Source organism: Dicentrarchus labrax, unplaced genomic scaffold, assembly GCF_905237075.1.
Source record: "Dicentrarchus labrax unplaced genomic scaffold, dlabrax2021, whole genome shotgun sequence".
NCBI classification, from domain to species: Eukaryota; Metazoa; Chordata; class Actinopteri; family Moronidae; genus Dicentrarchus; species Dicentrarchus labrax.
The window spans coordinates 9,789,348-9,804,451 of record NW_026136724.1 but is presented as its reverse complement, the minus strand read 5'-3'; the positions used below and the strand labels follow the sequence as shown (position 1 = coordinate 9,804,451).

The 15,104-nt window shown below is 41.1% G+C and overlaps 3 protein-coding genes across 4 annotated transcripts; 1 reads left to right on the top strand and 2 right to left on the bottom strand.

Annotated features, from left to right (window-relative positions):
• Window positions 1–8: 8 nt before the first annotated feature.
• On the bottom strand, window positions 9–12,655 carry LOC127359042 (dynamin-1-like protein). Of its 2 annotated transcripts, XM_051392695.1 has the most exons (19): window positions 12,363–12,655; window positions 11,752–11,893; window positions 11,183–11,229; window positions 11,026–11,097; window positions 8,750–8,836; window positions 8,208–8,370; window positions 7,969–8,089; window positions 7,101–7,232; window positions 6,149–6,355; window positions 5,815–5,935; window positions 5,493–5,648; window positions 5,323–5,412; window positions 5,121–5,213; window positions 4,113–4,166; window positions 3,709–3,789; window positions 2,114–2,245; window positions 1,902–2,011; window positions 1,090–1,249; window positions 9–983 (listed from the first exon to the last, which is right to left on the bottom strand). In XM_051392695.1, the coding sequence occupies exons 1-19, from the start codon at window positions 12,462–12,464 to the stop codon at window positions 927–929; spliced, it is 2,127 nt and encodes a 708-aa protein (XP_051248655.1). In that variant the 5' UTR covers window positions 12,465–12,655; the 3' UTR covers window positions 9–926. The 2 variants fall into 2 exon arrangements, with proteins under 2 accessions (XP_051248655.1, XP_051248656.1); XM_051392696.1 differs by lacking the exon at window positions 3,709–3,789 and having other exon boundaries at window positions 12,363–12,652.
• A 25-nt stretch (window positions 12,656–12,680) lies between these two features.
• stmp1 (short transmembrane mitochondrial protein 1) lies at window positions 12,681–14,151 on the top strand. The gene is made up of 3 exons (XM_051392714.1): window positions 12,681–12,855; window positions 13,116–13,169; window positions 13,533–14,151. The coding sequence occupies exons 1-3, from the start codon at window positions 12,841–12,843 to the stop codon at window positions 13,602–13,604; spliced, it is 141 nt and encodes a 46-aa protein (XP_051248674.1). The 5' UTR covers window positions 12,681–12,840; the 3' UTR covers window positions 13,605–14,151.
• LOC127359049 (small lysine-rich protein 1) lies at window positions 13,644–15,088 on the bottom strand. Its single transcript, XM_051392713.1, has 3 exons — window positions 14,959–15,088; window positions 14,750–14,800; window positions 13,644–14,649 (listed from the first exon to the last, which is right to left on the bottom strand). Exons 2-3 carry the CDS (start codon window positions 14,750–14,752, stop codon window positions 14,392–14,394), a joined length of 261 nt encoding a protein of 86 aa, XP_051248673.1. The 5' UTR covers window positions 14,753–14,800; window positions 14,959–15,088; the 3' UTR covers window positions 13,644–14,391.
• Between the last annotated feature and the right edge of the window lie 16 nt (window positions 15,089–15,104).

The window sequence follows — 15,104 nt, the reverse complement described above, 5'->3', positions numbered from 1 at the left end:
AATCCAAATTGTTCAATTGGCAATAAAATAGCTCTATTTATTCTTTTGGGAACCATTCACAGAACCACAGTGCACCATAAATTTCACATGTAGGCAGCGATATGTAAACATGATTAAATGACGTACCGCAGCAAGCTGCAATAGTGCTCATTACGTTATCCACACACTTAAATAACACATTAATAAATAAAGATTCCGATGGCAATACAGTGTCAAGATGGACTTTCTATAAAGTACAGTGTGGTGACAACAGTGCAAAAAAATAAAGTGATGGAGTCTATACACAGGTAAGAGGACTAACATCTGCTGCGAGTCAGGACCAACACATATTTTAATTTAACGAACCAATCCCTGCTGCTATGACTTCTGAGGTTTCATGGTTTCTGACACATGACAGCTACTTCTAAATGAAAAGGTTGCAGATGAGGAGATGAATAATATTTTTTGATTTTTGTTTTTATAACCTAGAGGCAAAAACATTTGCAGAATTCTTTGTGGAGCTTCCAAAATGGCATCAAGACTTTCATTTCCACTTCACACAAAAGTCCATTTCCAGTCTGGTTAACCACAGTCTGTCAAATATGAAAAGTACTTTGCTTTTGGCTGTACTCTCGATTCCTCCAGGAGCTCTGGGTGGCAACTACAGTTTCTAAAATCTTACCTTGAACATTAGCAAACAGAGGCAGTGCATTTTCCTATACTCAACAACACCAAGCATTTTAAATAAACAACTTCAATTAACGTTCAGGTAGCTTGTGAGCTAATATGATACCTTACAGTACATTTGAGCAGGGATCAGAACAGTGCATTTTCATGGTTGCAAATCCAAACCGTCATGTTCAGACATGATGAGTGCATGGAGCGTCGGTCTTTCAGGCATGATGGAGGAGATAACGGATCAGGTTCAGCTCCCTTTGTTGGGTTTTTCACCACAGATGTGTCTCCCTGATCTCAGCGATCACCTGGCTGGCTTTCTGCAACGCCTGTCGACAAGGTTTTTAACAAAAAAAGCCCCAATGAAATGACTGGTAAAAGAACCTCGATTCATCAGGGGAAACTAGACACTGCTACAAGGTGGGAGTGTGTTACCTGTAGCATGTCGGCGGCCTCCTTGCGCCGCTGGGCCATGTCCTCCGATTCAGTCAGCAGATCGTTGAGGAGGCCAGATTTATACAGCTGGCCAACAAGCTCGCTCTGGAGGCTGTCCTTCACATGGTTGACCAGGAAGTGCATCACTGCTTTCGGCACACTGCGGCGGAGACAAGGAGAGAGAGAGGAAACGGACCGAACAGATGGTTGAGAACAAGGACGCAAGATGGCCTGGTGATTGTGTGGTCCCACAGATGGAGGGGCTCGGGTTTGACCCACAAGGTGGCCGTGCCGGTCGAAGTATTGCGCTGTTGGAGTACGCAGCTATGAGTTAAATACAATATATTTATCCCTGTTGAGCTCTGTGGAGCCCTACACTCCAACAACATGGCAAAATGCCTTTTGATAGGATGGAAAAAAGGATCAAATCACTCCTCTCAGCCCATTGGTTCCTACTGACATACATCTTTACAAGCACTTTCCAAATGTATAGTTTGATCCTTTAAGAAGGCTGTTTATTTCCTAAAGCAACTGGGAAATGTAGTTTTTGGCAAATGTTAATCAAAAGGTGTACATAGGACATTTGTTGGGGACTATTTTCAACTGTGGATTAATACACATTTGGCGCAGTAGTGTGTCTTTACAGCAGGACAACAAAAGGAGCACTATGGCACAGAGGAATACGATATATATCAGACTTTGATACATATGGGATCAATTAATATGGTTTTGTCATTCCATGGGATTTGTTGATAGTATGAAATACAGAAAATCACCAGACCTGTCCTTTAAAGAGGAGCGAGCTGGCCTACCTGTCCTGGATGTTCTTGCGGACGATGAGGAAGTAAGACTTGATGAGGCGCTCGATGACCTCACAGTCCCGCTGCTCACGTGATGACAGCTTCCTGGCGACCGGCACAGGCTTGAGGGAAGGAAAAAAAAGGGGGACGAGGTTTTAATCAACTGTTCACTGAGAAATACAGCAGTCTTCATAACGGGGCTTAATGGGCTCATGTTTAGTTACCACATCAAGTAGGTTGACAGCTCCTTTGAGGGGGCTTCCAGGTCCGGAGCTGGGGGCTTCCTCTCCTTTCTTCAGCATCCCCCTCCAGTTCCCTGTGCCGTCCTGCTCGCCCTGGGGCCCTGCTGCTGGGGCCTGTGGAGCCAGGAACACAAGAAATATGATAAATGGTCATCACAACACCCAGGCCAATAAAATTATTAGAGCAGCACCATTAGGGTTCACAGGGAAAGGATGGTTAGGGTATGTAGCATAATAACCTTTGACCGGTTCATATGCACGAGTGAAAGCAGGCATGTACACGAAAAGAGATTGTAGGAACGTTCAAAATGAAACCTAGCAATTCAATGTTTTTGTTTTGGAAATTGAGAAAAGAGCTTGGGAGCACCTCCACTGCACTCAGAGAAAGAAACTGAAATATTCATTTACAGATAAAACATGAGACACAATGCAGTAAATAAAACAAACAACAAGACTTAAGAGTCTGTTGCCATGCTAGCGGCTTCATGAGATTGTACTTCACAGCTTGAGCTTTAAGCTAAATGCAAACATCAGCATGCTAACATGCTCGAAGTGAAAATGCTAATATGCTGATGTAAAGCATGTGTAAAGTTTAACCAGCTTAGTTTAGCATATTACTAAGCTAACATTTGCCAATTAGCATTAAACACAAAGTACAGCTTAGGCTGATGAGGTTGTCATTAGCTCTGAGGGTGAGTGGTGAACTGAAATGGTGCTACATGAAAGGTTAAAGGTCCAGTGTGTAACATTTAAGATCTATTGGCAGACATGGAATTTAATATGCATGTTTTCATTAGTGTATAATAAACTGAAAATACGTTTTTTTTAACCTTAGAATTAACCTTTTATATCTACAGATGGCGCGGGTCGCCTTCCATGGGACCGACATGTTTCTACAGTAGCCAAGAAGGGACAAACCAAAGACTGGCACTAGATTTTTCGCATGTTTCTTCTTTGCGCTTGGAAGACACTACACACTGGACCTTTAACTGATTATAATTTATCTTGAGGGGAACAAGAATAGTCAGAGAGGTCGCCGAAGTAAGTGGCTTTCATCCTCTAGGGATTAAGAATGTCTGTAATAACTTTCATGGCAAATCACTGAATAGTTGTTAAGATATTTCAGTCTGGATTAAAGTGGTGGACAGAGCAACGGACTGCCTGACATTCACCTAACATATGCACTTACAGACACAAGCTTGGATAGATGGTGCAAAGTGGTAGAATTTCCACTATGACACAGTTCCTTAAAACCAAGTACAAAGAAACCCAGGGCAACTGAAGTGTTAAGAGGTTGGGAAAGGAAAGAGAGGGAGAGGAAGGCATTTTCTGTGAGACAGGTGGACCAACTTTGGGGAAACAGACTCTGCAGAAAACACAACAGTTGTTAGTGCAAGTCCACACAGGCTGAGGAAGAGCGAAAACAAGAGCATGGCATCAGCAGACAGAGATCAGAGTGCATGCCAGTAGCCCATGCCCATCCATCCATCCATCCATCCATTCATTCATCCATCCGTCCGTCCATGCTCCGCCACAGCCAGCCCCACACAGAGCCAGCAAGCTGCATACGTGCCCACCTTGGCACCGTCCATGTCTGCTCCAGACGCAGGGGGCTCGCCAGAAACCACAGTTGGGCCAGCCGGGCCTTTGCCAACAGACTAGCCGGAATATGAGAGCAGGAATGGAGAGAGATTTTTTTTTCTTAAAAACCACTGAGAAGAAATATGGAAAGACAGAGGAAAGGAGCTTGGCAGTCGAAAGTCATTTGAAGGGAGGAGAGGAGAAGGAGAGAGGAGATGTGGGATAAAATTCCTCGATGGAAACTATCCGAGGCATTCGCTTCACAGATCCTCATCCTGTAGTGCTATGAGTGATTAACACTGCACAAGTCCCCTTTATACTCGGGACCAGGCAGACTGCAACAGCATATTGGAACAGATGAGCTCCTGTTATTATATTTTAAAATAGAAATATATTTTACCTTATCCCTGGGCACTGCAGCGGGCAGCTCTCTCATCCGGTTTCTCCTTTGCTCCTACAAACACAAGAACATGGTACCAATGATGGATTTGGCAAAATTACAAAAACTTCAACACATCTGAAGAAAGTATTTAAGGAAATCTAGTGGAAACACAGGGAAAGGAGTTATCCAACTTCCTAAAGAAATGTTTTACTGACCGTTCTGCTAATTAAAATACATTTTGTCTCAATCCCTTTACAAATCCTGCCAGCAATCTTTTACATACTCAGACTAATGATTCCTAAATAATAAAAATGCAATTACCTAAAATAAAGTGTTCTATGGAAGCAAAGAAAGGCTGTAATAACTCAAATATTATAATATAAACTGAATATAATACTGAATACCTAATAAAATGTACATATCACAACTTAATATAAGAATAATTTCTTAATAGAAATTTGAATGTATAGGATTAAATATTTTACTGTTTGAATTTATGTGGTTTAAATTCCACTATTTGAAAAACTTTTCAGGTTGGTCAAATTCAACTGAAAAAAAAACTGGATTATTGGTGAATTTCAGACACCAAAATATAAGATGGAAAATTTCAATTTAAACATCCAACCTCTGTCCTATCAGGTCTCATTCTGCCAATGGTAATCCGCCTTAAATACAAGAGTTGGAATTCTTCAAAGTAAATTTTGACTTCTGACTTTCACCAAACCAGTTAGTCAACTCTGATTAAATATTGGACACTTGCATTCTCTATCTAAATTTATGAACCACAAAAAAAAAGAAAATATGTCAGGTTTTCCAAATTGAAGTTATCTATAAACAAAATGAACCAACGATAATTCAGACTGATGGTTTTCAAAGTAAAATATCAAATTGCTATCAATTCAGTTGCATTATATTTCAACATTAGTAGTTAAATTGCACAATTATGTATTCAGATTCAAAGTATTGCTTTTATTCTCTCATTATTCTATCAAAAAGTTTTCAGGGTATTCTGGCAAGACTACAGACCTCTATATTGTTATTCAAGACCCCACAGGCATCTGCAAAGTCTGGATGTTTGGTGTTGATGTAGGCCAGCTCTATTGCAACCAAGTTATGCACCTATGAAAGGAGAGAGGACAACTTCAGTCATCAATCAAATGTTCTGATTCTCATTAAACTTAAAGATAATGACTGCATGCGATGACATTTAAAATCAGATGAATGGTACCATCTCATTGGTGATGGGCAGCCTCTTCCTAAGGAGGGAGGTGACTACTTCCACGATGGCCTCGTGAAGTTTAGGGAACCTCTGCAGCTCCTGCGGGACAAAACGTTCTGAATGTGAATGTCTGCACAAAGTTAAATAAATGAGATCCCTCCTTTGACAGAGCTGATTACCTGCGTGCTGTAGTTGCTGCAGTGCTGAATGATCCTCTGCATCTCCTCGTGGACCAGCTCCACGCAGCGCAAACTGGGCTCCTCCAGGCGTTTCACCTGCTTCTTCACCAACAGCTCGAAGGAAACCTCGGGCACAAACAGCGACGGACGCGGGCCCTGATGTTAGGGGGGTGGAGGGAGCAAGCAACAGAATAAGACTGCATCTTACAAAAATAAGTCATGTTCCTGTTGTTTTACGATAGCTCACTGAACTAACGATGACAGGACAAACTCCAGTGCCCCTAATGATGTCACATTTATGAGACAGTGCAGCAGCACTCACGGTTGCGTTCCTTATGGCTGTTAGGATGTCTATGGTGCTGAGCCCTCCCAGAGGATCCACAGACTCCAATGTTCTGCCAAAAGTCTCGTGGAATATGTAACAAATCCTGGCTCCGCCGCACCTGAAAAATAGCAGGGGGGGGTATAAGCTGTGATGTGAATCCCGTGGCCCCCTCTCCTGTCAGCTCTTCCCTCACAGAGGCCGTGCGTGCTTCAACTTACAAGTTGTATCATATTAAATGATGAAACCAATGCAGTTGTTTTGCTTATTTTCACTGAGCTGGATCAACAGCATCACCATGTGGCCGAGCGGAGGAGAGGCGCGGTGTACTCACAGTTCTGCCGTCTCGATGTATTTGGCCGTGCCCTCTATGGTGTTGCAGTACTCTGTGGCAAACTTGGTGATGAGCTGGAGCAAGGTGGCACTTTGGTCTTCGACAGGCTCGCCGTAGCTGCTGAGCAGGGACTGATACTGGGCTGCCAGCACGTTGATCCGTGTCTTCAGCTCAGGGAGACAGTCTCGGATGTGATGCATCAGTAACCTGACATTATGGCAGGAAAGGGCAGAGGGTTCAGTTGTTGTGCAGATATGTAAAATAATATTCTGAGCTGTTAAGGGTCAAACTAAACATCCATTGTCTAAATGAAAAGCTGTGTTTAATAACAGGGCTGTTGATGCTGACATAACTTAATGTGTCCGGGTAACATGTTCTGTCCCTACTTATACCTGTCCTGGAAAAATTAAGAATTTGATCCGTTTGTTTGTTTTGTTAGACACACACACACTGTATAAAGAAAGGCTGTGGGTATTCAATTCACTTCAGTTTTGCCCCCTATTTTGCCTTAAAGTGGCATATAATAATAAAACCGTGTCTCTTCTGAAAACTAATACAAAGTAAGGTCTGAATTTGTCTAAGTAATACATTAATTAATTTAAATAATATTTTACAGAAGCACAAACACATTTTGGTTTTTTTGGTTAAATGTCTCAACAACAAATGGATGGTATTGCTATAAAATGTAATAATAGCTTTGAAATCCTTCATCTAACGCCATTATCAGGTGAGAGTTTAGCTCGAAACACCACTTTCAGTATAATCCCACAGCACCGTGAGCGTTCACATCTTTCTTTTGAATTGTATTTTTCTGTTTTTTTTCTGCAGCCCTGTTGCACAATAAGCATCCGCTATCACAGGGATACTGGGGGTCTTAAAGGGGTTTACACCAAAGAAATCATGAGGATTTGTGCTTTAGAAAAGATAACTATAATAATATGATCACATGTACCTGTTAAGGGTTCTGGCCAGGTATTTGGTTCCGTTTCTGGTGGCGAGTGATGGATATTTCTTCTGCAGGAAAGCATGCTCGTCTCGAATGGCGTCGGCCACAGACTTTTTATTGTTGATGTCCAGCTGGCTCCTAAAAGTTAGAACACCACAAATATGCCAGCAGTTAGTCCTGGGCAATACAGGGGATTCAAAGTAAATGTCAGGATGTATGGAAAACAATCTTTTATCTATCTACATTACAGGTTTCTGAGGGGGTCATCAGGTTAAATATAAGACTTAAGAATACCTTTTTAAGATCATTAAGAACACAATTTCAGACCTATTTCATGTTCATACTGGTAGAACAAGGAGCAACCAAAACTGGTTCCATAATGGTTTCGTTTTGTAGTTGTTTCAGCATGATCAATACACATTTACAAATGTACCTTTTACAACGTTAACTTCATTAATCCAATACATTTTTAAGATCTGTCAAAATCATATTTAAGACCATTAAATATCTATAAACATAAATATATATTAACCTCAGATGATTGGATTTTAGACTTTTTAAGAACCTGCACACATCCTGCCTCTCTATACATTATGATCTTATATTTTTATGCAATAACAATGTACTGTATATCCTAATAGTCTGGAAAATAATGGTTATTGACGTTCATTAAGCGGAACTGAAGGATGATACAGCTGGCAGTTTTTATCAATACATATCGATACGCCGGCATTAAAAATGTATTACAGAACACTCATCTATGTTCTCTACAACTCTATTTCGCCTCTCATCTCCATTATCACACACTCCTCTCTATAAGGAGTGATAGACTGTTTTATAGTGTATTCAGTATAGTAAATATAGCTTTTGAGACCTGTTGACCACTCCAATGAGGCCCAGTTTGACAGGAATGACTCGGCCCATCAGTACATCCATAGCATCAGTGCCCGCGTCCATCAGGTCCAGCTTAGTCACCACAGCCAGGGTCCTCCTGCCTGTTGAGTCACATTCATTAACATAATAGCTACCAAGCTACCAATAAAAGGCTGATTTACACTTTAAAACTTCTGATGATCATAATGGTTTTGGATCTTCCTTTTCAGTGTTTCTTACCGTCGGGATCGACCTCCCGGGCCACCTTGAGGGCCTCCGAGGTGGCCATGTCTGTGTTCGCCGCAGTGACAGCCAGGATGATACAGTTGGGGTTGGAGATGTGCTTCAGGATTAGATCTCTTATCTGAACCTCAATGTCCTTAGGCTGATCACCCACGGGCACCTGAAGGGAACAATACCAATTAAAAGCAAAGAACACAGTACGTGTCAATTTGATTCGTTAGAAACTACAGCGAGGGGGTTTTCAGATTAACACATGTTCAACCAGAGGGGAAGGAACTAATGAGGTTGGAATCAAAGCCTGGAGACTCTTGGGTTTTGACAGCAGGTTCAGAAGCATCAAGATTGAGTCGCTAATTCCCTGCGGTCCTACGAATACGAAATACACAAAAGCATGGACCAGACAGGGAAATTAACACGAGTGACCAGGCATATCGGTAAATCTTGCTTTTTGAGCGTTGTATAACAAATTTCCCTGGAGGGTTGAGATGATCAAAGCCTTGTCTTGGGGAAAAGGAAGCAGGAAGTACAGCACGTGTTACCTTAGTGATTCCTGGCAGATCCACCAGTGTGAGGTTGACAACGTGAGGAGAAAATATCTTCAGATGAATGGGTTCATCACTGATCCCCTGCAAAAGGGACAAGAAAAGAAGAGACGTGTAGTGCATATTTAACAGATTAGCACTGTTTTAAAGTTAAAAATATGATTTTATGCGGCGTACATCTTTAGTTTTTTTCCAACTGGCTGTCAATTCTGATGATATTAATAATATTATCAGTAATATTTTAACTGTTACAGTGCTATTTTGACACTGCTGTGTAATAGTGTGCACTATAGCCCCTATGTGTGCCTGTCTTGTCTTAGCAATACATTTGATCATATTAACAGAGCTGAGTATCCAGTTCTCTACCTACCCGGGGGTGTTTGAAAAACCCAAAAGGTTGTTTAACAACAATTAAGGCTGTTATGAAGGTATTTCAGGAATCCTGTTCTAATCATATGGATGAAGAAGATTCTGCCTGCTGCACAATCAAAAAATTTTTTTTAAAGTTTCCCAAGCTGCAACTCTGTTTCCAAGCTAGGTGACCACCAGCTCCATCTTTGTTTTGGATTAAAAGTTAAGTTGAGAAAAAGTTTACAAATCGGCCTTTATCACAGCCGACATATTGACACGGAATAGTAGGGTAAACACAGGTGTTACGAATTATACTAATTAATGTTTCGTTCCACTCAGGTCAAACAGAATCAGGGTGTTGCTGTTGTGCATGTTGGCGCACTAAAAAGGCTCATAAATAAATGGAACAGAGCCTTCATTAGTATCATTGATGACACCTGTGTTTACCCTACTTTTTTTTTTTTTTAAAGGCTGTGAAAAAGGCCTATTGTTTTTATGGTGGCGAAGACAGAATGTTTTTATCCAGATGATTGGAAGAGTCTTTGAGGTTAATATTAGTATCTTCAGAACAGCTATAAGTGTTGTAAACAACCTTTTTCACGGATTGCCATGAGTTTATTTTTCAGAGAAACTGATGCTTAGTTCTGTGACTCAAATGTAATGCTATTATGAGGCACAAATGGCGGCAAAGTGTCTGCTATAGCTAACTTGGGAGTGTTGCAAATTAAAGGTAAGAAGCTAATGAGTGGTAGTGTCTGCTCTGTTTTGTTACCAAGCGGAAGCAGCTAACGTTAGATTACTCTCTGAGGAAGTATTGATATCTGAGCGAATTGCTATTCAGTTTGGCTAATTGCAAAGGCTAACACTACTCGCAACAATTAGCAGCTCAAACTCATGTGTGAGGACAGAACGGTTCTTCTGAACTACCTTAGAGACTGAGAACAACGTGTACAGTGACTAACTTTGCGCCGGAGGTGGTGGACACTCTAGGTCCCAAAGAAACAGCTTGAGTTGAAACTTTTGCAGGCAGCAAGAAGAAGTTTTTGACTGACTGTTGGTGTAGTATGAGTTTAATTGAAGGGGGAGTGTCTCTATCCTCACTGACACTGACACACTTAGAACTTCTGATGAGGTCTCAAAGAGGCCACTCCCAGAGAGACACTCACTCATGCTACTCAGAGAACCGTGGTCATGTAAGTAACCCAAAGTTGTACAAAGCTAAATGAGAAGTCTTTCTTCTATTTGCCCTCCTTTCAGCTTCCATCTCCAAACCCCAGTAGCCCTCAGCTACATGCCAAAAAATGTTGGTGAGATTTTCCACTGTGGTCTCAGATTTGATGAACACACTATATAAGCTCTGCTGTGAAATCCAGTGTGCTCAGCTCAGGGCTACATCCAAAGCCAAGCCTTTACTCATATTTTCAGATTTGGGGGAAAAAAAATATTTATGCCTTCATCTCTTTGCGTCTGGATTCTTTTTAATTCTCTGTACATATTATGTGTCACTAATACCTGGTTCGCCTGCAGCTATCGACAGAATGTGCTGCTACAGTAGTTAATAATGAGCTGTTTATTTATACATATGGCTTATGGTATGTTCTTATTTAAGATCTTTGTAAGGCTTCAGATCTTCTTCATCCTCGCCTTCCATCACTAGGTCGTCAAACTAAATCCTCCATCCCGCTCTCATCTGAAGATAATAGCAGCACCTACTGCAGTGACCTGAAATATCGTCTCTTGATGGTGAATAAGGTCCTTGTGTGTCACAGGAATTTTTTTGTGTTTTGTCTACTGACATTTTTTGCTTTGAAATGTATAGGACTTTGCTTAACATCTGTTGATGTGCTTCATTAATAGTTGACTCAGCTTAACAGCACACATGTAAATGTCTGTATTAGAAAACATACAGAATGATGTCTCACCTTATTGTTCCCTGATATTCGCTCCGTTTCATTTTCAATTTCTTGCCTGATTTCATCAAAATCTGTGTAGATCTGCAAAAACAAAAATAAGATAGATAAAGACAGAAAAGAGTCAAGAGTATTTATTAAGTGTGTTTATCATTATCTGAATTCATACCTTATTTTTTGTGTGCAGAAACTTGCCCCACTCTTCACCTTCTCTCCCTGTGACACATAATAAAACAGCGTGGGTTTACAGTTATAACTTGAAAGACAGCTACTCTGCGCAAGCACGGCTAATACAAGGATCGACGCCTGACAGTTACTGATCCGGTGAATAAGACAGTTGGAATTTCAGGTGTGGCTTTGAGGAGGAGGAGGAGGAGAAGAAGGAGGAAACAGAACTAAGAAGCTAATCCAGGTTATTGAATGTGGAGACACCTGTTTAATGCACCTTTGTGAAGCTTTGTGCATTTTCACACCCTGGCATCTGCAAGTGATTAGAAAGACAGTGACAGACAGAACTTTAAAACTGGTGCTTGTATACCGGGCACCAGCAAACTCTATTACTTTCGTCATGCTTGATATTAAAAATATGATGTTTCTTTTCGCCATGTGTGTTTATTCGCCTAATAATTCTAATGATTTACGCAAGAATCCTGACACATCATACACAGGATTTAAGCAAAATCCAAACACTACCGTGGACCAATACACTGCTGAGCTTAGAGGGATTTTGATGCTTACCACTCTCATCATTTTTCCTTGCATCTCCAGGATCCACATGGACCAGCTGGAGGATAAGTGGTCGCCTGGTTACGACACCAGTCCCTCTGGGCAGCAGGTCCCTGCCCACCAGGCTCTCCAGCACTGAGCTCTTTCCACTGCTCTGGAGACACAAAACGCAGATAGACACACGAGTTAAGACGAGGAGGGACAAGAACAAGGTCTACCTTCTGATTTAACACACTCAGATCCAGCATAGCCCTCATATGGAGCCATGCTCGATCAGGGCTTCAGCCAACAGATAATTGCACCTGTCTTTTCCTCAAGCAATGACCTGGTTTTGACTAACAGAGGTTAGTGTGTGGATGAGGATCTTAAAATAGCCCTGATTGAAGATCAAAATAGATTCTACTGCCAATGCCAGAGCAGACTTAATATGTGGATTTTTAACAGAGCTGTGAGTCTACAAAGACCTCTGCGCAGCCTCAATTCATTGTACACATTACTCCTCGAACAGATGCGACATTTATTCTAATAATGTCCTCTTTATCTGTGCATACATTACGGTAAAGCAAGGTTATCTAGCTAGCATGACAGGCGCTATAAAACAAAATGCACATAGAGCATTTTACCTGAGTCCCCACTACTGCTATCTGCGGCAGCTGTATGATATCCGCACCCACTGTGTTGAACACATCTTGGAGCTTGTTTACTACGGGGATAAGAGCCTCCATTGCTCGCGGTTTATCAATAAAATGAATATAACCAGCTATTTTCGTGATGGAGCCAAAGTCATTCAATGTCCCACCGACACCACCATTGCAACAACACCCACTGGACGGACGAGAGGTTTTGTGCGGTGTCGGGAGTCGTAGTTTCTCCAACGGGGGACGACAGCATTTCAGGCGGGGGGAAAGACTACAGTACACGCGCTTCGGAGATAACGCGAGAGTTTATTTCTCGCGCATGCGTGTAGGGATTGTTGAAAACGGGCGAGCTAGCTTCGTTAGCCAAGTAGATCGGTTGATTTCGACCCTCTAACCTTTATCTTACTGCCGGGTTTTAAGTCAGGAGGTTAGTCTGCCGTTGCCAGTCCTCCGTTAATCCACCATGCTACAGTTCCTGGTGAGTTTAACCGACGGTCTCATGCATGACATCGACCTCTAGCGAAACTACCCTAGCTAACGTGTTAGCATAAATGATAACTTGCTGTCAAAAGTCTCGACGGTGGTAACTTAATTTAAAGTAACCTCTTTAACGTTTGTAAACAAAGCTGAAAAGTATGTCTCTCCCGCTGTGTAGTTAACAGTTATACATGGACACTCAGGAGATGTTAGTGTATCTGATGGTTCGGCCTTGAATGACATTTGTTGTTTATCTTGCAGGCTGGCTTTACTTTGGGAAATGTTGTCGGAATGTACCTGGCTCAAAACTATGATGTGAGTTTGTTTAATCTTATCTTTAAATGTCTTTAAATCTGCTTGTCTCACTGGCCCCTCTCTACCACGCCCTGAACATGATACCTTTGGGCAAAATGAAATACATTTTATTTTATTTTTATGTTGAATCAACACCTTTCTAAAACTGCAACAAAAACATTTTAACCTTCATTATGACTTTGTATTTCACGTTTTTTGTGAGTAACATAAAGGGAACTACAGCTCGTTATACCACCCTGTGTTGTAAAATGATAAATAATTATACCTTGAACCTTGATTCATTGCAGGACTATTGTATTAGACTGCATTAGTTTTAGTTGTACATAATAAACTGTATTGACTGTACAGCATTTTCCCTTCTAGGTTCCCAACATAGCCAAGAAAATCGAAGCCTTTAAAAAAGACGTGGAGGCCAAGAAGAAGCCCCCAGAGTGAGCAAAGCGGGGACCATGTTGAAAGCAAGAAAAGATGGACTTTGGAGAGAAACTATTTATTTCACAAGGTTGTGTTGTAACAAGCATGCATTTCATAAAAGGAGTTGACAATGTAAAATATGTATAAGAATATTAACAGTGCCTGCAACCGCATTTGTTGCTTCCCTTAGTTTTTATAGGCGTGTTCTCATTAGAGCCTATTTTTATAAGATAAATTGTGCAAAGACTGGATTTAAAAGATATTACAAGAAACTGGTGGGATCACTTTAACTCCAGTGTCATGGCACTGTTAGCTGGCCTTTTTCTGGGATGCACTGTGGTGTTTTAACTTACACATGACGTTCACTCATCTCCACATAAGGTGTATATAATGTTCTCCAAACTAAATATTAATAGAACATGCAGTTTCTCTTCCGTGTTGTTTTCCACAAAGTTCAGACATTTCACTTTGCAAGCTTCAGACTTTTCCGTTACCGCCAAACTTTTTTACGGAAGTGCAAAACACCATTCTGAATCATTCATCTTACAATAAAGTTGTTGATCATTAATTTGTACGTCTTTGCCTCATGAATGAAGTCGAGTTTTACTGGCACAATTTAGCAGTTTTGTATGAATTTGTGGAAGAAAGTCAAAACACATCCACATTGCTGTTTTGCTCTGGTTCCAGCATTTAAAACCTGTGTACAAATGTCTCCACCAGATGGCGCCAACAGCAAGATGTTTTAAGATTGAATCACTTGAACCAAAAAAGGGGGAAATTTCTCTTAGGTTTTGGCAACAATGCTGATCTACTTTTTCTTCTTCCGTTTTGTTCCCTTCTTCTTTTTCTTTTTATTTGAATGTGACCACCCAAAGCCTCTGAACTCCAGACAGTCCACTGCATTGTGGGAAATGTAGTAGATATTCTCCATGGCTGCTGGGCTGAGGATGTCCACCTCTGTCTTGGTGGTTTTGGCACTAGAGGACCTCTTTTTGGGTTTTTTTGGACTCCCAGTCTTCTTGGCGGGCCTTGAACTTTGGGACCTTGATTTTTTGGACTTAGTGGGCTTCAAAATAAAATACAAAGTAGTTTAGGTTTGGTTCCTCTGCACAGACTATATTGATCAGTTTGAATAGTCCTGATAGTCTACGATAAATATACTTTACCATAGTGAAAGATATCAAGGTTACTTCCAATATGAGAGATTATTTACCCATCTGTAAAATGAGATACGCACTCATAAGAACAGTACAGTAGATCTGTTTTTATATTTAAACAAGATGGTTTAATGGCTAGGTACTACATAAAGTGCAGCCTCAAAACACCTTCAACGCTTTAAATAGTCACAAATTAAAAATATATACGTTTATCTTACCAGTTCTGGACTTGGCACTGTTGTACGTGGCAACTGAATGGCTTCAACTGGGACAGTGATACCCCATTTGTTTATGTCCTGTTGTCGTAGAGACGTGACAGACTCATGAATGAAGGGGTTGGCGTCACCCACAAGCCTGTTAATTC

Coding starts and splice junctions, on each gene's coding strand:
- LOC127359042 (XM_051392695.1), bottom strand. CDS start 12,464: ATGGAGGCTCTTATCCCCGTAGTAAACAAGCTCCAAGATGTGTTCAAC. Junction 11,230..11,751: donor AAGGAAAAATGATGAGAGTG/GTAAGCATCAAA, acceptor TATGTGTCACAG/GGAGAGAAGGTGAAGAGTGG. Junction 984..1,089: donor AGGCCGCCGACATGCTACAG/GTAACACACTCC, acceptor CCTTGTCGACAG/GCGTTGCAGAAAGCCAGCCA.
- stmp1 (XM_051392714.1), top strand. Junction 13,170..13,532: donor ACCTGGCTCAAAACTATGAT/GTGAGTTTGTTT, acceptor TTTCCCTTCTAG/GTTCCCAACATAGCCAAGAA.